The 26,251-nt window shown below is 44.3% G+C and overlaps 1 protein-coding gene across 1 annotated transcript; it reads right to left on the minus strand.

Annotated features, from left to right (window-relative positions):
* Window positions 1-265: 265 nt before the first annotated feature.
* Window positions 266-26,251, minus strand: cert1 (ceramide transporter 1). The gene is made up of 17 exons (XM_023823294.2): window positions 25,632-26,251; window positions 24,726-24,860; window positions 18,112-18,228; window positions 10,274-10,381; window positions 9,842-9,980; window positions 7,735-7,818; window positions 7,307-7,464; window positions 6,070-6,162; window positions 5,852-5,938; window positions 5,503-5,595; window positions 4,815-4,910; window positions 3,770-3,902; window positions 3,596-3,666; window positions 3,178-3,306; window positions 2,899-3,028; window positions 2,671-2,807; window positions 266-2,172 (listed from the first exon to the last, which is right to left on the minus strand). The coding sequence occupies exons 1-16, from the start codon at window positions 25,728-25,730 to the stop codon at window positions 2,680-2,682; spliced, it is 1,800 nt and encodes a 599-aa protein (XP_023679062.1). The 5' UTR covers window positions 25,731-26,251; the 3' UTR covers window positions 266-2,172; window positions 2,671-2,679.

The raw sequence follows: 26,251 nt of genomic DNA on the forward strand, positions 1-26,251 counted from the left end.
CAACACTCACATATAAATATGCTTCAAGACCACAAAAAGACCAACATACACACTGAATGAAACTTTAATTCTAAAACTTTAACACTTCTATGTTCTGTATCAAATGGAGCAATATCTATCACAAATGATGCTTACCTAATCCATTCTTTACAGTGCACTGTATGCACGGTATATTATGTTAATGGTCATAAAGATCAGAGAAAATGTACATTCATGCTCATGAAAATGTTGTGGTATGTAATAACATTTTAAGCACAACACAAAGTGTCCATAATTTTTTATTATTCTTAAAACTTTAAATATTCAATAAGAGAACATGAATAACCAGCTAATATGATGAAATATTTTCCCCATAGGATTTTTTAGGAAATTTAATATACATCTCAATATGAATATATTTCTGAAACAAAGTCTTGGTACTGAACAGCATCAATAATTTAATAAGACATCTATTTAGCATCTAGCATCCAAGCTTCCCAAAAACATCTCTGACAGATGTGTGATTCAGAGGCCAAGACATCTTAGAGGTCGATGCATAAACATCTGCAAAATTTCAGGTTTCACAGCATCCGTCATTGACACCAGCACCACCGACATAATGACCTGAAGTTGGGAAAAACTTCACTGTGCAAACCATGAACAAGAGACGGATGCGTGGCTCCCTTAAACCCCATAAATGCCCTCACTACTGAGAAATGGAGATCATCAAGCCTGAACTCATTAATCAGAATTTAAATAGAATCTCTGGCTTGTTCAATACACATTTCCCCAAGTGAGGGAGATCAAAGGTGTTGAAATCCTATCACTGACTGTCCTCTATGAAGACACACTTTGGCTGATACTCACGTCACAACTGTGGGGCAAGGAAACTTGAAATGAAATGTTAACTCACACCCCCGTGTGTGTGTGTGTGTAATTTTTTTATATATATATATATATATATATATATATATATATATATATATATATATATATATATATATATATATATATATATATATATATATATATATATATATATATATAAAAAAAAATCAAGACAGAATGTGCTTTTCACTGAAGGAATTACAAACAATAAAAAAACACATCTTCTTTGAAGTACCCAGAAGCAGATCACATGCCCTTATAATTTAGTATTAAGACAGAGGCACTTTCTGAATTGGATGGCCACAGTATTCTTTTCCCTAAGGCATGTGCATCAGATCTAAAGGGACACAAACGAAAGCATAACTTCTTATGGCCAACGTCTGATGAAGCCACACCCACAACACCCAAAAGATTAAACACTGGTGAAGGAAACAAGGTCAGTAAATGGATGCATACTTTAATCCAGTGGTCAGAAGACCGCCCCAGTTCCTCACAGCACACTTAAAATCCTAAGCAACTCACAGTTCTATGACCAGCTGTGTTGCTTAATCAGATCGGTTGTTTCCCCTCAATACGTGTAAAGCTACATTCAAGTTTGTTGATTTGTCAAGTTTTCAGATTCACTATCACCAATGTTTAAGTTCTTTAACCCATCTTCTATTTTTGAAATAAATTTCTATCACGCACACAAACATGCACGCACACACGCACACTAAAACGGCAGAAATATGAACAGCTGAGCTACAAAAAAAAAAAGACATGATTGTTCTCGTTCCCCCATCAGACTGAGAAAAATCGCCTTCACCGGGGGAAAGGAACACCGGGTGTCACTAACAGTCCTCAAGTTCGTCACAGTTGTAAAACTTCAAGGGAAAAAGGAGGAGAGAAAGCAAAAGCAATCCACTTTTTGATGTTTTTTTGTTTTTAGAAAAATTAGCAGCATTAAACAGATTTACAAGAGCATGGCTTATTCACAGAGAATTTAAAGGACGAGGGGAAAAAAAAAAATCACCAAAAGAACATATTTACAGAGACAAAGGTGACATGGTGCAGCTGCACAGTGACATGTGGCTGACAGGAGGCTTTGGTGTTGCCACGGTTTTGCAGAGCCGAAACAGGAAGTGGCAGAAGCCGCAAGGAGGTTGGAGTCACACCCACTGCAGCTTTGGCTCTGAGTGTAGGGGGTGAGGTGGGCTGGGAGGCCTAGTGCCCTCTGCTGCTGGAGGTCCGGCAGCTCGGGAATGTGCAGTCAGTCTGTCGCTCCACGGCAGAGTCGGGGGGGGGGGGGGGGGCTTCTTCGTGGGCCTGTTCACACAAAGTCAAGCAGGTTAGCACAAGTCTATCTCAACACCAGGCTGGTCAAATTTTCTCCTACCCCCAGACTGTCCTACCTGGAGGGACTGCACATTTGCAAACATTCCCCTATGTAATACATCTCAATCTGAAACACACACCCAAAATTCTGTGCTGTATCACCCTGTCTATGGTACCAAAATCTGATAAGGCAAAAAAAAAAAAATAAAAAAATGACAACACAAGCTAAAGTTAACCCAGGCCCGGCTCCACTTCAACAACACTTCACATAGCGCAAGATCGCTTGTTAAAATCTCACCATTACATAAACAAAAACATTATCTTTAACGTTATCTTTAAAAACCACTGAACTCCTTGTTTATGGCTCATGTCTCTAAATACAAAAATGAAAGCTTTCCTCTCATGCACACTTCAACAAGCCTGAACCGAGAAGTTTAAAAGTGACCTGTGTGTGGCTCCTAAATAGACCTTGGATTTCAGGTGAAGTACCTGGAAGGCTTAGAAAAGGATGGGCTTGCAGGCAGTCTTCTCCTGGACGTAGGAGGTGAAACGCTTGAGGAACTTGGGGTACTCCCTCTTGGCCACTGCTCTCAGTACAGATGCTGGTGCCCAGCCTCCTGGGTTCACTGGAGACAAGACCAGGGCTTTTGGTGAGCACTGCATACAGCACTGCAGGGACTATGAGCACTAATGCGGCAGGTCTTCCGGAAAGCTCACCGTTAGCCACATAGGTGATTTTACATGTGATGTTCTCTCTGCTGATGTCTTTGTCTCCCTCTGGTGGGCTGACCAGAGTCTGACAGATCATTGCTATGTTGATTTTGGCACGAACACACCTGCTGTTGGGCTGGAAGATGGTGGGGAGGGGCAATAATGCAAGGGCTCAGCGATAAGAAGCCATTCAGATAACAGGAGTTCAAAAGGCAAAAAGCGTTGTGATAAACGCTGGATTCCTATCAGAAAGGCAGTAGCGGCCGACCATGAGGTGCCGCTCACCGGGGCGTTCTTGTGATCCACTGAGAAGTTGCAGACCAGCCATGTTTCCGGGTCGCTCTCGTTGCTGGCCATAATTTTGCGGATGGCTGACAGGTAGAGAACATCCCTCTGGGATGCAGGCCACACCCTCTGCGAGGCAAACGCCACCCGTCAAACAGGCCAAACTCCAACAACATCGAGGGTATAATAACAGTAATTTACATCATAAATATTGGAATCTGTGCAAATAAATGCAGACACCATGTAACTAAATTACAATCATTGTCTATTCCACTCTTAACATTGAAAGCTAGCTATACTCATGGAACAAAACCAATATCAATTTAATCACCCTGCTGTACTACTCTTTGAATAGTGTCTTAACCCAGTATTTCACCAGCACACAGAACAAACATGTTGAGACAGGCAGATACCGTACCTTGTGTGTCTGATAGACAATGACGGCGCTGTCAGAAAGTGTCTCCACCACGTTAAAATTTTCAATGGTAGCTGAAAGACATGGACATGAGTGAGAGAAGTGAGAGAAGTGGGTATGTCTTCCTAAAGTGCACTCCGAACCGGGACACAAGAGGGCCGCCGCAAATGGACTTACTTTCCCAGTCATACCGCACATTGGTGTCCCAGAAGTAGTGGCACACCTCGTGACCCGTCACCCCTTTAACCGAGTGGGTAGCTTTCAGCGGGTCGAGAACAATGCCGTTCTCCTCCACCTCTCTCCGGTACACCTGAAATGGGCCAAAACCATAGGGACTGAGCTTCATGTGGGTAAAAAAAAAGCATAATTAAAGATGCATGCAGCTTTCTTTTCAGACCGATACCTTCACAGCATGTCTTGAGCGCCATCATGTGTCAGACAAAGTAATTACAAGTATCAATATAATCATCAAAGGAGAACTTATGCTGCATTCCATTTGCCTCGGGATCCGATTTTCGGATTCCGATATTACGTCACATCCGCTAAAAACTCGGGAAAACCGAATCGGATATGTTCCATTTGCCACAGAAGTAGCAATACCATGGACTCATATGGAAAAAGCAAGATTTTTTGCTTAGCCGGACAACTTGTCGGATTTAAGGTACCTCAGTTTAAATGGCCTTTATCTTCGTTCACTTACAATTAGCCCGAACTACCTTAAATCCGACAAATAATCCGACTAATCATGAAATCCAATTCTAGACCGGTTAATTGGTAGCCATTGTTAGCAATATCGCTTGATAACACATTACGCGCGGTGCTTCACGTATAAAACTCCGTAGCAACACGTCCACAGATAAGTTGGACGGTATAGTGTGTGCGACCGATTTAATGAGCCACAAATGAGAAGTAGTGCTTAAACAGTATAAGACTACAACTTTCCCTTCTGTTGATAAAGGGCACAGCCATCTTCGATTCTGAACTCGGGATCCTCTGCGTTATCCGAGATATTTCTCGGATCTCCGAGAAACGGGAGCGCGCATGTCATCACTTCCGGCTTCGAAACTCGGAATCTGACTCGGAATCTGAGTTCCGAGGGCAAATGGAATGCACGAATAGCTCCGATATCCATGATAAAGATGCAAATTCAGGAAGTGTTAGCCTTATCTAAAGAACGTGTTAGCAGTAAAGATGGAAAAACGCAGTGGCCAGGGTCTCTCACCTTCATCTCGCCCTCTTCAACTACCAGCTGCCAGTTGGCATCCCCACCCACATCCTGTAGGGAGTAGGTCACATGGTTCTGCACCATCTCCTCCACCTACGACATACAAAAAAGGTCAACACCTACATATATGCTTAACCTTCTGCTAGGTTTGCAGAAAAGTCCACCCGTTCCTAACCCTAATGTGGCCGGAAAAATAAAACCAAACAAAAAGTCGAAAACATCCTCCATAATACAAAAGACATACATTACGCAGTCCCATACTCTCTGCTTGTCCATTGGAAGCTAAAACCCAGCAGAGAGACATTTGCTTTGTGTACTTGCAAAATTTGACCTTAACATACACCTCAGGAATTACATTAGCTAATCATTTACCCTCATGTAATTTTTACAAATGAAGAACAGGAGAAGCAAATATCTCGTAAGCAATGGTGCAGGCTTCCTTTCTGAAACACGGAAAATATTCAGAAATGAGCGTGGGCTACAAGCATTGGCTGCACTCAAAAATCAGCAACGAGACCCACCACGCTTAAGTAGGGTCACAAGTGACAGTCTTTGCCAAGACCACAAGTAACTTCACACATTGAAGTGCAAAGTCCACCGGATACCAGCAAATGCTTTGGTCTTGAGATGACCCACTTAAAACATGATTGTCTACAGAAAGCCAGCGAGTTCACTGACATCTCACCTGCTCTGCGAACCTGTGGGTGCCAATGGTGGAGTATATGTCTGCAGGCAGCACTGGACTGGACCTATGTATCCTGGCTTTGTCAGACTGGGACTGCAGAGACAAGTGACTTGTTAGCGGTGTTACATGGATAAGCAGGAGCCAACCATGTATAGCAGAAAATGCAAGCATGATGCTGAAGAACACAAACAAAACAACGAACCTTAAGGCTTCATCGAGGTCCAGCCCAATTACAGTTAATCTAAGCATCACATGACTGATCTGACAATGAGCTTAATTTTAGAGTCCTCCCAGCCCCCCAGCAAACCAGAGATTTCATGCAGACACATGGTTTCTATTTGCTAGTCACCTGTTCTTCAATCTTGTCCTGTCTGTCAAGGGTAGCTTCCACCGCATCAAAAAACTCCTCTTCGTTGATGAGGCAGTTTGGACCCTCCTGTAAGAAACAAGAAAGTTTGCAAGAAAAGAGATGCTAAATGAGTTGGACCCCAGGCGCTTGAAGACACTGAAATTAGACATCTGGTAAATTGGTAGTCTGGTAAATTAGAGCGCGATAAATCTCCATACCTCGTAGTCAGGACCCCCAAAGTGAGATTTCTTCTTCAGCTCTGACAGGGTGACCTTGTAGGCTTCCTCAACCCTTTTCCTCTTCTCCATTTCCTTCAGGAGCAAGGGAGACAGATTCTGCAGGGTTACTGACGCTCCAGCTATCCATGCAGATCAGGATCCAGGAAACAGGGACAGGACATGAACCTCGGGCTTTAATGTGGCCTCAGAGTTCATGAAGGTTTACATTACAAGTCAGTAACTATTCTGCTTCAGAAATATGTTTACTATGGAAAAAAATGGAAACCCCAAGGAACAGCTACTTCAGCTACAAAATGCATCATGTGTACATGAAACAGGGGGCTGCCTCAGACCCCTGCCGCACCCTGGCCCTCCCTATAAAGGGGGTGAACCAGGCAATGAGACACAATGAACAGATGGGGACTAACTGGGTCGGCTCATGCAGCTTAATGGCGACATGCTGGAAACGCAGATAAGCAGCATCACGCGCTGGGGACAGAACCCTTTGCCTTCCTAATTAAGGCAAAGTATCACACTCTCAAACCGGGGAAGGAAGAGATGCGAGGTGAATCCACCCTGGAGCGGCTGCTGGAATGCAGCTGGGTGCGGTCGAAACCTGCGGGAGAGCCTGCCGGGGCAGGAGTGTCTCAGGCAGCCCCAAACTTCTGGAATAGAAAGACAGCCAACCAGCTGGCGGCCCAGGCGTCCCACCAGCCCAACGCACAGAGCCGGAAAACAGGCTGCTTCAGTGGCTGCACCATGAAGGATGGCTGCAGTTTAATGCAGATCTCCTCTCCTCCGGGTGGAGGGTTGGGAACGGAAAAACGAGCGTAGCAACAAGATGCAGCTGCAGCACTAGTACAACAGTCTGCCAGGAAAGAGAACAGAAGAAATACTTCTTAAGTCTAAGAGACACCTGAGGATATCCAGCGGGGAGCTAACATCTACTAATGCCTCATTCAGATCCACATGGGGATATCCAACAGGGAGCCACCATCTCCCAACGTCTCAGTCAGGTCCACCCAGGGAGATCTAGCAGGGATCCACCATCTCCCAACACCTCAGTCAGATCCACCCAGAGACAACCAGCAGGGATCTGCTGTCTACCAATGCCTCAGCTCCACAGGAGGGGATCCTTGGCATGTTTGAATCAGGCTACCCATGTTAAGCAACTTTCAGAAAATACTGCCAGTGACTGGAGGTGGACCGGGGCAGACGCAGGCGTGCCGTACCGTACCTTGTCCAGCCTCTTCTGCCAGTTGTCCTCCCTCTTCACCATGAGCTCGATGCAGTGCGACAGGGTGGCCAAGATGCCGGCAGTGGTGGCTTTGAATGTAATCGCTTCTCCTTTGAAATCAATCCCATTTATCCCCTTGGAACTCAGAACTGGAAACACTGGAAAAGGAGCAAAGAGAATACATCTCCTCCATCAGAAGGCACATCCCACAGCCAGTGGCTACAGCAGCCCTTCCATGTACTGCTCCTCTGCGTTACTCAACATTTATTACAAACGCAAATTTAACGCGGCCCAGCCCAATTTACGGGTTTGTTACAGCCCAAGCTGTTATAAATTACAGAAAATCATACTTACAGCTCTATTTAAAGTGACAAAGATAATAAAAAAATAAATAACAACTAATTTAAAGACCCCCAGCCCCTACTCACGCTTTTCCTTGGCGCCGTTATGGCCATGCAGGAACTCGCCGTCTACGCGCATCGAGGGGAAGTCGTCCTCATCGTCCTCCACGACTGGAAAGGATGGCAGCAGTTAGTGCTCCGTCTCCCAGGTCGAGAGGGGGGGACTGGGCTGAGCGCTCTGTATGCGTGTGGGCGGGGCCAGCCACACGAGAATGGCCGTCATCATCCGCCGGGTGGCATTGTCACTGAGGACAAAAGCCCGGCTTCTTCTTCAGGGGCGGGAAGAAAGCAAGTGTGGGGGGCAAGTGCAATGAAACAACAGGGACGATTCTGTGTGCTGATGAAGGAGCTGTCTGTTGTGATGGTGGGGTGGGGGGGCGGCTCAATGTAACCTCCAGGCAAAAGGTTTTGTTCACCACAGGTTTTTGCTACTTCTCCATTTATTTCATTAACTGTAGATTTTTTATTATTGTTAAGAATTGGAAGGTTGAATGAACAACTATAAATGATATGTCAAACAAAACAAGTGTCCTTAGGATGTAACAGTGCATGTCTGACATCCTATTAACTCATGTGGTGATGGCAGAGTCAAATTCTAGGCTGTCCTTTAACTTTAAATGCACTAGTCAACGGTTTCATCCAATTCAAACAACAATAATTAATGTCCCTTGTAGAAAGAATGCATCAAAATTTGTCTGATGTTATAACTGCTAGAGGAGGTTACTTTGTCGAATCAAAGATATGACATTCTCTTGCTAATAAAAGGTACTCAAATGGTGAACATACTCTGAAAGTATTTGTTAGTAAACAATATCGAGTACATTTTTAGTAAATGTTAAGTGAGTAACAACATGCAAATGTAGAAAATCTCAGTGTCTACAAAAACTTTTGACTAGTAGTGTGCAGTGGCAGCACCAGGAAGCACCAGGAAGCACCAGCAAGCACCAGGAAGCACCAAAGCTGAGGTATTCCTTTGGTATTCATTGTTGACTGATCATGCTAATAACCTACCTCTGAAATGCAAAACGTATAGTAGTTAATGCATAACATGCAATGTCAATATTAATTACACGTCGCCCAGTCGTATAAAATTCTATAATAGCCATTTTTTTATTTAGCACAAGACACATCGCTTTGCGTTATGATGTCATTCTGCACTGGTACCAGATTTTCACACCAGTAGAAATTAGCTCAAGAACAGTGCATAGAGAACTTCATGGAATGGGTTTCCATGGCCAAGCAGCTGCATCCAAGCCTGACATCACCAAGTGCAGTGCAAAGCGTCAGATGCAGTGATGTAAAGCACGTTGCCACTGGACTCTAGAGCAGTGGAGACGTGTTCTCTAGAGTGACGAATCACGCTTCTCTGTCTGACAATCCGATGGATGGGTCTGGGTTTGGCAGTTGCTAGGGGAACGGTACTTGCCTGACTGCATTGTGCCAAGTGTAAAGTTTGGTGAGGGGGGATTATGGTGTGGGGTTGTTTTTCAGGGGTTGGGCTTGGCCCCTTAGATCCAGTGAAAGGAACTCTTAGTGCTGCAGCATTCAAAGCCATTTTGGACAATTTCATGCTCCGAACTTTGTGGGGACAGCTTGGGGATGGCCCCTTCCTGTTCCAACATGACCATAAGGACATGGATGAGTGAGTCTGGTGTGGAGTAACTTGACTGGCCTACACAGAGCCCTGACCTCAACCCGACAGAACACCTCTGGGATGAATTAGAGCTCATAGTGCGAGTCAGGTCTTCCCATCCCACATCGGTACCTGACCTCACAAATGCTCTCCAGGAAGAGTGGTCAACAATTCCCATAAACACAAACCGGATGGACAGCCATACCAGAAGAGTTGAAGCTGTTACAGCTGCAAAGGGTGGGCCAACTCCATATTAAAGGCTATATTAAGAATGGGATGTCATTAAAGTTCACGTGTGGTTAAAGACAAGTGTCCTAATACTTCGGCAATATAGTGTATGTGGGGAATCACCCAAAAACCCATGCGCAATTCATCTTTAATCATCCCATACAGCATAGCAGGCTGGCCCCATTACTTCACATTAAAAGTCACCAGCAGGGCTTTACATATAAGTGTGGACTTCTATTTTGACAGCACTACAGGGTCACAGGAAGTGCTCACCTTTATCCCTCTGCAGCTCGTCTTTGGAGACCGCGTCTGCACAGCCATCAAAGTACTTCTGCAGGGTGTCCACCTGTCTGCACAGGATGTCCCGGAAGGTCTCCATCTCCGCTAACTTCTCACGCAGGCTATGACCTTTCTATCAGGATGCAAAATGGAATACCCTGTGCTCATTGGCCAGGCAGACTGATTAAAATTTAAAAAATTCTTTTTAAATTTAACTTTTTTAAAAAAATTTTTTTATTTGCTGTCAGGATGGAAATCCATAGCTATTTTAATGAAGTCAAGAACACAGTTATCAATAAACAGTCATTCAAACAGCAGACTAAGGTCAACCTTAGTTTGGCTTAGGGGGCATGGCATGGAGCAGCATCATGGGTAGCCTCCAGAGAGAGCGCCACACGGTGGCTGGGCAGGGGACATGCTCCTCACCTTAAAGGAAGAAGCGGAGGTGGCCGAGTAGCTGCTGGCCGCTGACGTCAGGGACAGCATGGAGCCGTGGCGACGGAGGCTGGACTCCGAGCCGTAGCCAGACTCTGCCTATAACAGGAAAGGGAAACACATGAAGGAGAAAGCAGACTTGGGAGGAAAGTGCAGCCAGCAGAGTGCAGCGTAGACAGTGATGTGGGGAGCGGTCTAAGCAGAGTGCAGAGTTACACCACAACAGGGACCTAATACTGCCAGCAAGGCCTAACCGTGCGTTCACACCGGGAGTGGTGAGAGCGCCAAAGCCACTGGAAGTCATTCATTCTCTGTTGAAGGGAGCGTCACCAAGAGGCAAAGAGTGGCACAGCACAAATAAGGCGGCGAGAGCGTCAAAATGAAGATGAAGCCTGGGCAAGTTTATGCTAATGAGCTATGATGCAGTTCAGTGGCAACCAATCGGAATGTAGAGATGCTCCACTAAAGAGATCCACAGAACACAAGTGTGTAAACTTTTGTTTCGACCAAACAGTTCCCAAGCACTGTTAGGGCATAAACAGTGAGACAGAATTAGTCTCCACACGGCATTTTATCCTGTACACATGGGAAAAAATACTCATGTTTAGGCGCCATAAAACTATGCATTAGAAAAAAACCCATTTAGACATGCATTTTTATGCCATGTCAACATGGTAAAATGTACACAGTAAAAAGGTCTTTCAGTACTGAGATATACCGAAGCTAATGCTTTTCTATTCAAGGGCAAAGGTTTCAGTCTGTAGTGCATTATATTGGTTGCCGTATTATAACATTTGGGCTTTTTAATCATAGCCCCTGAAAATAAAATTGTGAAAATTTCAATAAAGAGGTTCATTGTTTTGTCTGATACACTTAATTAATATGTCTGACGTGGAGCAAGGTAAATAAAAGGAGCAAAATAGTCAGGGACAGAGTTCAAGTCCCAGACAGCCCAATATAAAACTATATAAACAACAGTTATAATAAGCTTCCATTTTCATATCCATTATCTAATCTATTGAACGCACATTCATATACACACACACACACACACACACACACACACACACACATATATATATATATATAAATATGAGGCATAGACCAAGATCTTTCAAATTATTGATGATCCAGATGAGTTGATGTGCATAATATTTTTTTATGGAAAAAAAAGAAAAGAAAAAAAAAAGGAAATCGCATACTATTTTGTCACCATGGAATGTAAAATAATGCGAATCGTCAGTAACTAACATTACTTATTTATAGCGGTTGTGTTTGTCTTAACATAATTACATGTGCTTTGACAAATTATATCCTATCGGCAGTCAGTAAAAAGATAAGCTACAAATTTAAGTTTGCGAGACCTGGCATTGTGAACAACCTTGTCCCCGCCTACTCCATTACACCAGAGAGCGTCCCCAGCATTCGCTAACATCACGGACAGGGCGGCCGGAGTGAACGCCAACGCTCTCGCCACCCACAGTGTAAACATAAGGTAAGTTACTGGACAGAGGGTGGACAGAATCAGCGGTCAGTCAGTGCTGGGAGGAATCGAAACTTAGATGGCAAAAGAATGAACTGAAACAGAATTTGAATAAATATCCCATCGAGTAAATATAAGACTTAATTACGCCCAATGCGTTCGGCAAGGCACTAATGGCAGTAAACAGATTAGAAATGTTAGAAAACATGTTGGTCTGAGCTGTACACGTGAAGCCATGAACAATGAGAAGGTTGAAGTGCATCAGACAGGAGACAGAAGTTCATTCCAAACTGCAGCGGTGTCGCTGCTTGCGGCATTACCATTTTCCACACCCCACACCAAAAGAACACATTGTTTTATGATAAAATAAGACAAAACTTATCTAAACAAACATCACCATTGGCCCACAGCCCAGCCACCGGGTCTTATCGTAACAGCCTGTGACTGTGTGGATCATACCATCAACTAGGAAGAGGCAGGGGTGACTGTAGAGCTGCTCGATTATGGCAAAAATCATAATCACGTTTTTTTGTGACCAATATGGAGTTGACGATTATTTCACAGCGCCAAAAAATTAGTGCACCGATCTGGATTTATTGCGCAAGACAAAGTAGGGCATCATTTCAATATGAGATACAAACAAATATGGTTTTTCCTCAAATATAATTTTTTTCATAATCATGGGAAGCCATAATTGTAATCGTGATTCAAATTTGATTTATTGCACAGCTCTAGGTGATGGTAGAGATTTCGGGCCCCATGAAAGCATATTATATTGGGTCCTCAACCAGACCAATCCAAATATGTGCCAGATCCCCCTGCCCCCTTATAGCATGCCTGGTAGAGGGACCAACATGAAGCAGAATGACACAAACCACAGGCACACTGGAGTTCGGGGGGTGGGGGGTTCTGACAGTCAGCTGAGTGAACAGCATTGACATCGATTTATTGCGGCTAATTTTACATTTGCAGCCGAGTTTTGGTGCCTTGGGGTGAATCATAATCACATAAGCAACAGTTTAAAAAAACTTCATAAGCAGCAATTACAAAAACACTTTAAGATTGGGTCCGAATGCTCAGGCACATGTCCTGCTGGTGTGTACGTTTGGTTGACCTTCACCCAGCAGAACGCCGATGATGCATCTCTCTGAGTAACGGGGTGAGTGTGGGGGTGGGACGGGCAGCCTGACGGGAAGAGGTGACCCAAAGTCCAGAGGCTCCTTCTCTGCCCGTAATGGCTCAGAGTGCAACACGCACCCCCACGGGGGGCAAAGAGCCATTTCGGAGAACATCGATCTCCGACCTGAGATTCCTGCCAACCTAATTTCAATACTGTGGTCAGTTTCTAAATGTGGCCGACAAGCAAAACAAAAACAAATGAGCCTGCAGGAGCTTCCTGGAAATACTTTCTCTTCTGTGCCGAGCATCCTGAGTTTATTAGCGCAGCGCTAACAGGGTACAGGCTGCTGACAGCACAAGGCATCAGCTCACTCCGCTGCAGGAAGCTCACAAGAACAACCTGGGCATAAGAAGCTCACCAGAAGGTATCCCTCAGTTAACGAGAACCAATTAGCCGCCTGAAATGTGAACTGATAATACATGTACATTGAGCCATGACAAGGACTCCTAAACAAAAGCAATGGAACTATCAAAATAAACAAATACTAATAAATAAAAATGGTCTGAATTTCTTTTGAAAAGATGTACTTATTCAAGGGGTTGGAGAAAAGCCCCTTTAAAAACCTTTAATTCATCAAAAAAAAGAAAGAAAAAAAAAAGAAAAACTATGAAGGAATTAAACCTACAATTTGGCTTACTAAAAAGTAACTAAACTGAGCACATTGTGTGTGAAATTTAGATAAGGCTTACACCTTCCATTGCCATTCCCATTTTCATTCAGCGCTTCATTCAAAGCCAAAACAGATCCGCGCTGCTGTAAAAGGAAACTAATGCAATATAAATGATTTATGGGTGCAATTCACAGCACAAGAGACCAGACACCTCAGAACTGCGGTTGTTAGGTTGACCACAGATGCTTAGGTTGTTAGGTTTACCTTTCCACCACTAGGGAGCAGTGCTGAGATGGGAATCCTCCATCATCATGACTCAGGGAGGTTACAGCCGGTCAAAGACCAGGAGTAACCTTCCCAGGAAACTCATCCTAACACCCTTCAGGTCCCATTGTTTTTTTTTTTATACAGCACAGTATAGAACCCAAGGAGTTTCTCCTGAATAGCCAACATCAGGGTTAAATTTAAAAAAAAAAAAAGTTAAATGGAGCTTTGGTAACATTTGAATTTCAAAGCTAACAGCGTGTGTGTCACAGACTTCCATAGCAAGCAGTTGGTAAGGGCCTAGAAGCAGACAGGCAGGACAGGTGGTGGGTGTGGCCTAAAGGTACCAGAGAGCACCGCCCACAGATGAGTATTTCCTCATTAGCATGGTAAAGGCAGCATGAGTCATGACCCGTCAGTAGGAGGATACGGCAAGCCTGGTGAGTCATCGCTTCCTGAAGCTTTACTCACCTCTGCGTTTGTGGTGGTGGATTGGGGATTTCCCAGCTCCCAGACCAAGGGGAAAAGCTGCAGGGTGGGGCGCAGCCTTCACCCCAGCATAATCTCCGGCATCCCCCCCCCCCCCCCCAGCACCCCAGCCTATGTTTCAAACGCAAACACGAGCTGCCATGACAACAATGACTAAACAGAACTGCAGAGCTGAGGAGGCTGAAGCCTTTCTTACGCAGCGGCATGGATAGGAGGGGCTGCAGCTGAGTATCCCCCACATGGCCAGTTCCTGCACACTGATCTCAAGCTTCGCTTTTGCGTGGATGTGTCAAAGGAGAGCATGATGGGATATGCCAAATGAAACATTCCAATGTACCTGTACTTGTGCAAATGACAAATACAAAATCACTACAACAAAGCAGCCCTCAGAGTATTCGAAGAACGCTCATGAATGAAGAGATTCGGTGCCAAATTCCGATACCCAAACTGTAAATCCCAGCGTCTGTAAGCTAATAAGCATGCAGCATACTTGTTTCAAGATCTAAAATCACTGATGATTGGCTATTAACGTAATTAAGGTAACGTTTAGGGTTGGCCGATCCACATTTTTCAGTTCCGATTCTGATATACACTGCCGATACAGATACAGATTTCGATGCAACAGGTTTTTACTTTAATATTTTAATATAGAAAATACTTATATTTATACTTTATATATAAAAAATTTTGAACTAGTAAAAACAGATGAAAAAATGTATGCCAAAAAATCATTAATTAGGCTACCAGAAACATACATAACATACTGTTCCATCTTGTTTGTACATCTTGTTTTAAGTATTTTTGAGGCATTTGCAGTTCAATTTGAATATCTTCCAAGCGAGGATACGCAAGTGGTGAATGCTTAAAATGCCCCACAATTTCTCTCTCACTGGCAACATCGTTACTTACACTTCGTTACGACTGGGATTTTTCACAAAACGCTACTTCCTCCTCTCAAAACTTTGTTTTTATAAATACTGAAAATTGCTGTACTACTAGTTGTTGTTAAAGCATAAAATGCTTCCAGATCGTCACCCTCTGATGTTTTTACGCTTCTCCTACTGCAAAGGGTATGCAGGTAACATCACAGCAGATTGTAGTCACTGCGCTCAACCTACTGAGTGCTAGAAAAACAAAGTGGCAGTTTTAAATGGCTCAGTTTAAAAGCCACAAAAACCCACATCAACAAAAACGGAAAAGAGCTGTCGTGCAATTGATTGTACAAATAGGTTTAACACGAAATAGGAGCTATCTTTTTAGAGACTCCCAAAAACTAAATAAGTAACGGACGTGGATAGGTCACATATATGGCCGATACACAATCCGTCAAATACGTCTGGATCGGCACAGATACCGATCCGAATATTGGATCGGTGCAGCTCTAGTAACGTTACACAAATATGGAGGCCGGAAGGAATAAATGCTTAAGGAATCAAAACTGCGTCTCCACAGGGTTCCAGACTGCGACCATTTAGTCGCATTTTGCGACCATTTTTGGAGATAGTTATAAAATGTAGTCGCACTAAGCGCGCCAGTGTGACTTGCAAATATGCCCCTCATTTATTCCCAAATATGCCCCTATCCCCATATAGTGATTGACCACATCGTCGTATATCACTTGAAACACCCGGAGTGAGCAAGAAATAGTGCGTATGTGTATGCATGTGTGTGTGTGTGTGTGTGTGTGTGTGTGTGTGTGTGTGAGAGAGTAAGACTCGGTCCGACTGCAGGTCCTCGGAGGCACTACTGAGGAGCGCCGAAACTTGCCGATTGCTTGACCACAAGCACCGGCGCTAACATGGATAATAACAAGTTATGCGGAAGTGCAGAAAAAGAGAGCAGGTGGAGTTATTTTTGTACCTCAATAATAAGAATGAATACCTTTTTGCTTGCGTCTCCATAACGTGCCATCGCTTATTAGCAGGATAACGCTAAATCGTTTTTTTATCCTGTGAAAAATGAAAGATCGATTTACCAGCCATTTTTATCTATAAATTATAAACACATCGCAGATCGTACAAGTAAAATATAAATAAAAGGCTGTATCCTGTTATGATCGGGATGGATCCTCTCAGTAACTAACCAATAACTAACACAACAACTTGTTCAAATAAAAGATCTGTGTTGTAATGTTTAATGTATTTTTGTTGTGGTTGAAACCGATTTTAAAACATATTGGTATCGAAAAATTATTATTCTGGAACCGGTATAGAAATCAAGGTATTGTTCTGGTACTGGTATTGAAAAATACTTAACAATGCCCAGCCCTGCTAATGTATCCGAACAGTGGCTGGATGCAGCAAGAAGTGAATCAAGGTGTGTCACTGAAATGAGGGAGGGGTCACAGCATTCCAGGGCACAGGAGAACACAGCGGGGGGTGCAGGGAAGGTGACAGCCCTCAAAGAAAGAGGCTTACATAGGTAACCTGGCACCCAGTTCCTAGTTGTGACTATAATGTCAAAACCTTGCCTGACACCCACAGTCCTTAAAGGGGGAATATAATAATGGCTGAACATGGGCTGAACTCTGAAAGTTTCCACGTCACAGCAACGTGCTAAGCAAGTGCTCCTCACAGTACATAGCCAGGATGCAAGAGAGCAGGTGATAGGGCCCATTTATACCAAATCACATCCCAAAAGGGGATATTACATTTTAAATGTGTTGTATGTACATTTCTCAGTTAATACATACATAAGAGGCTGCAAACAGCCTGGTGCTAACCAGAAGGGCATGGCTAAAACACCCCAGAAGGTCATGACCTCAAACATTCCACTGAGGAAACATCTCACCAAGCTGTTGAAGCAGGGACCACCTCATCACGTGGAGCAGAGGCGCACGCCGGCCCGCTGGGCTAAACTCAGAAAGCTGGGAAGCCACTATATCCAGCTGCTCTATTGGGCCACTTAATCCTGAGGGACTTTAATTGTAGCCGCTTACTCAGCCAGATATATTACCTGGGATAATCGGGTCAAGCGCTCCACTCAAGAGTACAGCAGACACCTGAACCAGCATATCCTTCCTGCCAAGGCTACCTGCCCCAGACAGGAGGTGGCGCTTAACCTCTGACCTACAAAATGCCCATGGGGCAGCAGCACTTTCCCTACAGCTGCTGGATAGTGTGACAGCAGCATTGGGTCTCATTTCCACGCCATTGCACGATATTCCAAACATCCTGTCGGAGTCGTGCCATCAGCTCCGACCTCTAATGACCGCACAGAGTGGCACTCTGCATCCAGCCGGGCTCTTTTGGTGGCCCATGTTACACACACACAGTCCAGCGCACGAGGTCAGGCCAGGGCCAAAATGCGGTCAGACAAAGTCCTGCTGGACCCAAGGGGGGGGGGGAACTGTTTTGTACAACTATCAATGCCGATGTCCCGATACCATCAAAAACAAGGATCAGCAGACCGCCAAGAGCCCCCCCCAGTGGTGCCATTGGCGGCACACGATAAACCCCCACCCCCCCCAGCACTGTTAAAAGAGGAAGCAAGCGGTAACTGCAGAAACCACATGATGGAGATACTGCAGCAACTCCCACGCATCAATGAGCCCGGCAGATTGAAAGCAGAAGGAACAAGAGTACTACAGTGTCGGGGCGGGGGGTGGGGGGCGGGGGGCGGGGGACACGGCCAGCCACACGGCTGAGGTTCATCTCCAAAAGAGGTTGGCACAGCAGCTGCTAAAATGTCACACAACGGGAGAATTCAGGATCATGGAAGAGTCCTATAGGTTCGCTCTGCAGGCGCGGTCTGGGTAACTGTACCCACCACCCTGGAGCCAACAAGACACATACGAGCCTTACCCGGTGCAGCTCGATGGACTCGATCCACTGGGACCGGTGCTCTGGGTCTTGTGCCCGCAGGTACCACACACTGTCATTGACGCTGATGTCCAGTCGGCACTCGTCAAACTCGTGGGGCTGTGGGTGGGGGAAGAGAACAAGGGAGAAACAGTGAATACACAAAGTTTGAAAAAAATCCATTAAATAGAGTTACTGCGTTCACAAAATCAAGTGTCTTCTATAGCTGCCCTTTCCTTCCTTTGCTGCCACACAGTGCGGCGTCATTTTTGGGGCAATTTGCCTCACAACGAAATCAGGTGCAGATCTTAATCCATATCCATCATTTCTGTGAAGCAGCAATATACTCCATTAAATACTTTATGACTTATAACATTCACAAAGATGTCTGCCTTCACCCCTCCTTTTGCTGCCACTAAGTGGCATTGCTTCAATGTTGGGGCAAGTCATTTGAAAATTTGAGCAGTCCAAGATCAGAACACGCGAGTCATCATCTGAAAGAGAATGTATCTACGGTGGCAAACCAGTCCCAAAAGCATCCTGAGAAGCGCAATGATGGGCCTTTGCGTGTCTATAAGTCAAAGCACCACAACCATAAGCTCTAAGAAAGACAACTCCTTAATCCAGCCACTTGCATACAGAATTCAATCATAGTTATACAGAAAGAAACAGAATTCAACAGTATTCTGCAAGGAGAAAATCAAAATCCCAGTTCTTCAGAAGGCTTATATTTAAATATGGCCAAGAACGGTGAGCAGACTCCGCTCTCCGTTCATCTCTTACGATACATTCCGGACTTAAATGCCCCCCCTCCCTCCATGAAACGCAGCACTTGGCTGGCAGTCGCCCCGCACGTGCGGATGCCTTTGCTCCACACCTTCCTCTGGCACTTGAGGCAGGGCTCTTTTTCATGGCCGCGGGCCAAGGGTAGGGGGAGGGGGAGTACGGGAATCAGGGAGGGGGGCAGGGGATCCAGTACTGCAGGCGTGGAGGTCTCCTCTGTAAGCAAGGTTGACGGGATTGAGGTGTGTGTGTGTGTGTGTGTGTGTGTGTGTGTGTGTGTGTGTGTGTGTGTGTGTGTGTGTGTGTGTGAGAGAGAGCAGCACAGACCTGTTCTCACTGAGAGCTTCGTAACAGCTTGCCCAGAAAAGGAAGGCTCTTCAAAAAGCAGAAGATTAAGCTATAGGGTCGAAGCTGAACGTGTGAGCCACGTGACAGAGGAATGCAAACATGAAAGCAATCATACGTGCTACAGGCAGAAGCACATACTGGTGGTAGTGGTGGTGGTGGTGGGTTCAGACAGAGACATCGGCGCTACGAAATGTTACATTCCCTCCAAATTATCATACCCTATAAAGTCTGGAACGGTCAGCGGCTTTAATATCATTCACTAGGGTCTGGAAATGGACTCCATGACAAGCTGGGCCTTAAAAAGACATAGTACAAGAGCACAATCACCCAAGGAGACTGGCCATAAGAACAGTAATTAAACTTCATCAGTTCTTTCGACATCTTAATTGCTCAACTTCATTGTCATCATAATCACCCTGGAATTCATCCAAAGATGTACAACTATCAGCAGAGCCAATTAAAAAAATATATTTTTTTCTTCTTATGTGTAGGGATCTTGAGCTGCATTACAAATGGTCATGATAGCTGCAAGGTAGAATGAAGAAAAGAATCTGCCAAAACAAAAACAGACCTTGACTTGCAAAGAGTCCATCTTTCTGCTACGTAATCAAATGTCAGGGGGTCAGAGGGCAAAGTCAGATTTCAGATCATGCGCAAGACCTTTTGGACCAACGCAGCACATGATACTGCAGGCCGTTGTGCAAGGGAACATAAAATACCACAAAAATAATAAGTAGAGGGGATAAAACAGATACAGCATGTGACAGTCCTGACAAACACCACAGATATTGAAACCACCAGCTGTAACTTTCACAGTATCTGGAAAATAAGCCTTTGAAGCATGTGATGCCTAACAGAATGGAAAAGCAATCAACCAAGTACCAAATTCTCTTCTTTGGAAGGGAAAATGGAAACGGTGATCAGCATTTCACTTCGTGTTTACTTTCTTGAGGGTGGGGTGGGGGGGGGGGGGGGTCACAGAAGAGACACAAATAGCTTTACAGGCTCTTAAAACATTCTGGCACGGGCAACAGCACTTACTAAGGACCGAACAAGAGGGATGATTACGGCACTGGGAATACAGTAATGGAAACATGAGAGGGCAGGCCTCAGGACAGGCAACTCATTTCTGGTGAGGCTGATAATGTTAGAGCACACGGGTCGACTGAAGAGCACAGCCCTGCAGATGCAAAACAGAGAGCAAGAAAAACGACAAGGAACCTCTGTGGGGCTCACAGTGACTGTCTGATTGTATGGGAAAAGAACTGAGGATTCCAGTAAAAGAAAAAAAAGATCCTTCACTTTTCTGACTCAAACTCTTTCGGTGATCAGAGCTGTCCCCTAAATACCGAAACACAATTACCACATGCCAAAAAGGGGGGTGAATTCACCCATAAGTGACAAGGCAAACTTTTCAAGCAAATGGCAAAATTAACACCACGTCGAGAATCTCCCTGGACAAATGCGTTTCAGGGTTGAAAGCCAATAGCCCATAACCAGGTTTTAAAACTGGAGGAGGCACCAATTTGCCATGGAATGGCCCATATTCAGTGCTGGAAGTAGCTTTTCTGATGCTAATGGCTTTCAACGGACGCATTTCCCAATTTTACAATAATCTGTCCACAGGAAGCTGGGATCTCACAGAGCAAAAGCAGACATGCATCCTGCCACGTGCAATAACGCACATGCTCCAGGCCGTAATCTCTTCCTCCTAACATGTCATAGAGGGCAGGGAACACGACCTGCTAGTGTAGGAATGAGACTCCTGTCCTCCAAAGCAAAACCATGCAGACAATACAAGCTCTGACTCCAGAATGGATCATCAGCATCAGTATTAGAAGCCTATGGGAAACTTAATGAAGAGCGTATGACATCTGAAAACCTTAACATGCATTCAGGAATTTGGAGCAATGGGTGATCCAATCAGGATTTCCCAGAAATCATCCAATCAGGAGGGCTGTGATGCAGAGCAAATGCTGGGAAGCAAAGGGCTGCAAAACAGGGTACAACCAGGAGAAGATACTAGGATGCTCATCTCAAGCCAAAAGTCAAAGCAGATTTCAAGCTGAGCCCCCACTAACCCCAAAGCTCCTGCATTGTTATTGGCAAATCATACTTAATGCCAGACCTCTCTAGGCCATTACTGAGTCTTGCCTCGCCTTGTCAATAAACCTTAAAATTAGGTCTTTGGCACAGAGCCCCAAGACACAGTGAAGGCAACCCGGCACTCTGGTCAACATGTGTAGCCAGGAGGATCACCTGTATGTCAGCGAGGACCACAGATACTTCAGGAAAAAACGCCAAAGAGAATCTCCCGACGTTTCAGTAGGCGTGGTTCATGTTCTTCATCCTGTTGTATAAATCCTCTGATAAGTTAAATCCTTTCAAGATCTGCCTTCCAACAGTAACACCTGACTCATTTAGCAACTGCGTGAGATACGACCTGGTGCCCATTTACACTCTCCACACGAAACGCGATTGGCTACAGTCTTAGGTTACCAAAGCTAGCAAATACGAAGAGCAAACACAGCCCATTGTGACAAAAGGGGTCTGTTTCCACAGCTGATCAAGAAAAGGGAAACACAAGGTTACAAGTCTGTGTCCTGATCCACCAAGATACATACTGCCTTCCAACCTACAAAACAATAATATACCCAAACTTTCAGGGAAAGCACAACAACAGCTGCATAATTGATCGGAAAAAAAACTTCAAGAACGTACCAAAAGTGTAAAAACTGGTACTGGCGCCAAATGATGTAACAACATGGGGTGGGGTATTTTGTTCTGAATTCGAAAAATGGCTGTATATTATGTACATTAAATTTAAGAAAAAAAAATGTTAGAGAGTCGCGATAATTCTAAGCAAAAGAATTTCAATTCACATTTTTTCAGAATCATGCAGCCCTAAGCACAACACAGGACTTGCTATTGAGTTGGCTAAATGTGCAAGCAATGCTTCAAATAGTCTTTGCTTCATCAAATATTGACACAATCAATAGACAAAACACCTTCTTGGTACTAATGAACTGCAGAGGATCTGTAGACATCAGTGGTTCTTATGCAAACATGCACATACTCCAGATGCCATCAACTGACACTGTAACTGCCCTGTGCAATCCTGTGATAAAGAACCACTTGAATTCCACACAAGTCCAACACAGAAATCTGTTAAAGTAACCAACATGTCAACTTTCCTGTTGTGTTTAAGATGAAAATCATTTCAAAATGCTCATGCCATTCAGACTAATGAAACGGTTAAATTTCCCAAAAGAGGTTGTGCAACAAAACCACAAACGAATGTCAGGAGGGAAGAAGAATTTTCTTTTCTGTAAGTTAAGAAACCCATGGTTGTGGTACAACAGCAAATGTACACGTCAAGCAGATAATGCACACACATTAAAATAACCAGCCCTGCACCTACAAGTTCACACTGCTGTCCCAGCACATTGAGCCTCTGTGCAAAAAAGCGTTTTACTGTTTTAAGAAAGTATAAGAGAATGATCAAAAGTCAAAATGTCAAGCATGTTTTCTGATGTGGAATTAAAATTAACGCAATAAACTTAACACAAAGTTATTAACTTAACGTAAGACAGTATGAATGTGAATGAAGCTAATGCTCTTTTGTCTGGCTTTTTAAGCTTAAAATAGAATTATGCTCAAAAAATGGCCTTTTCCATTATAATATACCACAAAAAAAAAAACATGGGCCGAAGTGTTTTAAGACTTTACTGCCCAATACGTGGTAATGACAAAAAGCTTTGCTGTAGCGTGTAAGGCTCCATGTTTAATGTGCTGCTTTGGCTAAAAGTCCTCATAAACATAAAAGTCCTCATAGTTCTCCACTAAACTCAAAAGGAAATTGGCTTTCCTCCTCAGGCTGATTTATAAAACATATAAATCACTGTGATAAATATCTAATTCAAAAAGTCAACACTAAACTTTCAAAAGTTTCAAACAATGCCTGGCTATTTTCATCAAGCTTCTTTATAAAGCACTAAAGACTCATGGTGACTTGAGCTACAAATGTCTGTTTTGTAGAATAATAAGTTTTTAAGCCATTTTAACCAGGTCCCATCCAAAGGAATCATCTTGATCATTTTGCTCTTTGACACTCCAGTGCAGACAGTACAGTGCAACACACAACTTTCATGACAGTACCAGTTCTACAAGATCCTCCAAGACTGCTTTCAAATTAAAGCCCTTAAAATTTACTTGAGGCAACATGATATATTACACACTGCACTCAACCACAGCTTTACAGTTTTTATATTATTGACTACACAGAGTTGCCTTGCTCCTAATTAGAGTAATATACACAAATACCCTGTAGGACCAACGAACATAAAATTGTATTTGTAGATTGTAGTTACTGACTAGCTCTTCATAAGGAAGAAGGCCTTGGCTAGACTGTAAGAGTATTTTCAAAATGGCTGTATTAGGTAAGAGAATGACTTCAGATGGGATTGTCAGACTTCAGGAGACTGAACTAGGTAAAAAAAAAATACTTATCCAGGGCAGGTCATTCTATGTTTCATAAAAGGCCCTTATTCGTAACACTGTCCACTGCCGCAGGGGTTCTGATCTTGTACTTAATGCACTGCTGGCCATGATGCATAGGGCCTTGTGACTCGCAGTGTAAAAAATGGAGCGTGTCAATACAAGGGTGTGAATCAGATAGGCTTGCGATAGTTTTGCATGTAAACACAGGGGAAGTGCTGCGATTGGCTGAGTCCCAAACACAAGGACAATGGCCATACCGGACAAAATAACCTGAGGCACTGAATAAAAACAAGAGTAATGCAAACTGACATCACTATGCGTCACTGGAAAGGCGCCGTTAGCCGATCCATCCACAAGCTCGTGATTAATGATTCTGAACATGAAGCAAGAGCACGTGCTTCCACGCTTCTTCCTCAGCCAAGCCGTGCAAACCAAGCCAAGGTTTTGCAAGGGTCAATGTTGAAACTGCCGCTTCTTGCGGGTGTTAGTCATTAACAGCACAGGCAGGTTGCGATGTCATTCTCTTCATCAGAACACTCGGGCATAAACAACTCTTCTTTATAATTAATCAAGGGTGAAGGAGATCATGTCCAAAAACGTCTTGTGCTTCTTCATTATGAGTAATTAATGTACAGATTAAATAGCTAGTGATGCAATCAGGTTTTTTTCGTCATTCTAAATGAGTTGCATACTGAGGAAGGAAAGGTGGGAGAACTTTCAGCAATACCTCAGGAACAACTTCTCCATTGATTATGGTCCAGGCCAATCTCTTCTCTCACTGAAGACTCAAAGATTACATAATCCTTTACTTCTTACTATGACCTTGTGAATATCAGTGTCCTTACTGGCCAATTCCCCCACACCTGCCAGTAAAGGACGTAGGGGAACGAGGCCGCACACTAACATTGAGGCCAGGCGGCCCCGTGATCAGAGCCCCCCCCCCAACTGGGGCTCCTCTGCCCCGGTTCGCAGAACAAGGCCCTTACCGTGATTACAGCCTTGCTCAGGCACAGCGAGCCCCTGCAGCCGTACTCCCTCTCATCCTGCGATTTGTAATAGCTCAGTGTGTTGTTCTTCAACACCACCCAGCGGTCCTGCCACCCGTGGATGTAATTGGTCCACTGAAGGAAGAAGAAAAAAAAGCATCATGCATACCGTGCATACCATGCACTGGAATTTATAAATTAATAAATCATTTCAATTTGGTGGAGATGCAAAAATAGGAATCTGATCCAAACAAAACTATGACTAATCTAATTCACCAGTTAACTGTGGGCCCAAATCATACTATACAAGTATATATATATTTTTAACAAAGTTTAAAATTTGCACGTTACAGAGGTAAAAATGAGTTTAATGTTTCTCTGGTTATCCCTTGTGTAGTTATGGAGTTGATTTGGTAAATCCGGGCTCAGGTACACCAGAATTAAGTATGAAGACTTGCGAGCCTCTGATAACCTAAAACTTTTCAGTATCAAGCAAATACAGAAATCCTAATCGTATTACCTAGCGAATCATTAAAGACATTTAATTCTCCGTTAATAAGTTTACACTGTGCCTCTATACATAACAACAAATTGTTTGTCTGGGTAATAATCCTTTTGAGCAACCTGCGACAGATACTGAAAGGACCAGTTAACTAGAGAGCCTGACAGCGGAATTAAGGTAGGATTAGCTCCAAACTTGGACAGCTCTAACTAATCAGATAGGTCATCTAACAGCTAGCTGGTTATCCGGTGGTAATGGACTGCCTCAGTGAAAACGGACATCCGGCAATAGGAGTGAGGCAAACCGCAGCTGTCACTTATTAACCGGACACTTTCACGTCCAGGCAGGCTGCCCTGCGGACACAGTCCACTTTCCTCGCCCCGAGGACCCAGCATCCGCTTTACCTTGCTAAGGATCCCGCTAAACTCGTTGTAGTGCTGACCGGACTCCGTCTCTAGATCCTCCTCGGATCCAGAAGAATTCCAGCTCTGATTATCCGACATTTTGTACAATTCAGTCAATCGACGTCGTCGATCCAAAAAAAAATAATAATGATAACCCGATGTGTCAAATGGCCAGCTAGCCGGAGAGCCAAGTGAGAGCAAAGGAAAACGGGGAAATTCGACCGCCGTCGTTAGTTTGTAAAACTCGAAATAACAGTCCGAGGCAGAAAATAACTCATCGTGGTAACGGTCACATTAGGGCTGGATTCAAACGGGAACACCGGAGCGACCAATGTAGACGCGGGACATCACAGGCTAAGCGGTTAGCCGGTTAGGAAGCTACACGGACGACCGAAACACACCCCTTCTGATTTCCGAAGCGGCGGCGGCAGCGGTGTCTTACAGAACTACAGCGCGGAAGAAAAAAAAGGGCGCGCAGGAAACAGCCTGGCCGCGGTACCAGGCGGAGACCCACGGCTGATTTCCGGGGGATAAGCCAAAGTTCAAGAAGCTGCGGTGACCGAAGTATCGAGCACCTCAGTCCTTAGCACGCACCGTACGAACCACCGCCTGCCGGGCTT

The sequence above is a fragment of the Paramormyrops kingsleyae genome, chromosome 7, assembly GCF_048594095.1.
Source record: "Paramormyrops kingsleyae isolate MSU_618 chromosome 7, PKINGS_0.4, whole genome shotgun sequence".
NCBI lineage: Eukaryota > Metazoa > Chordata > Actinopteri > Osteoglossiformes > Mormyridae > Paramormyrops > Paramormyrops kingsleyae.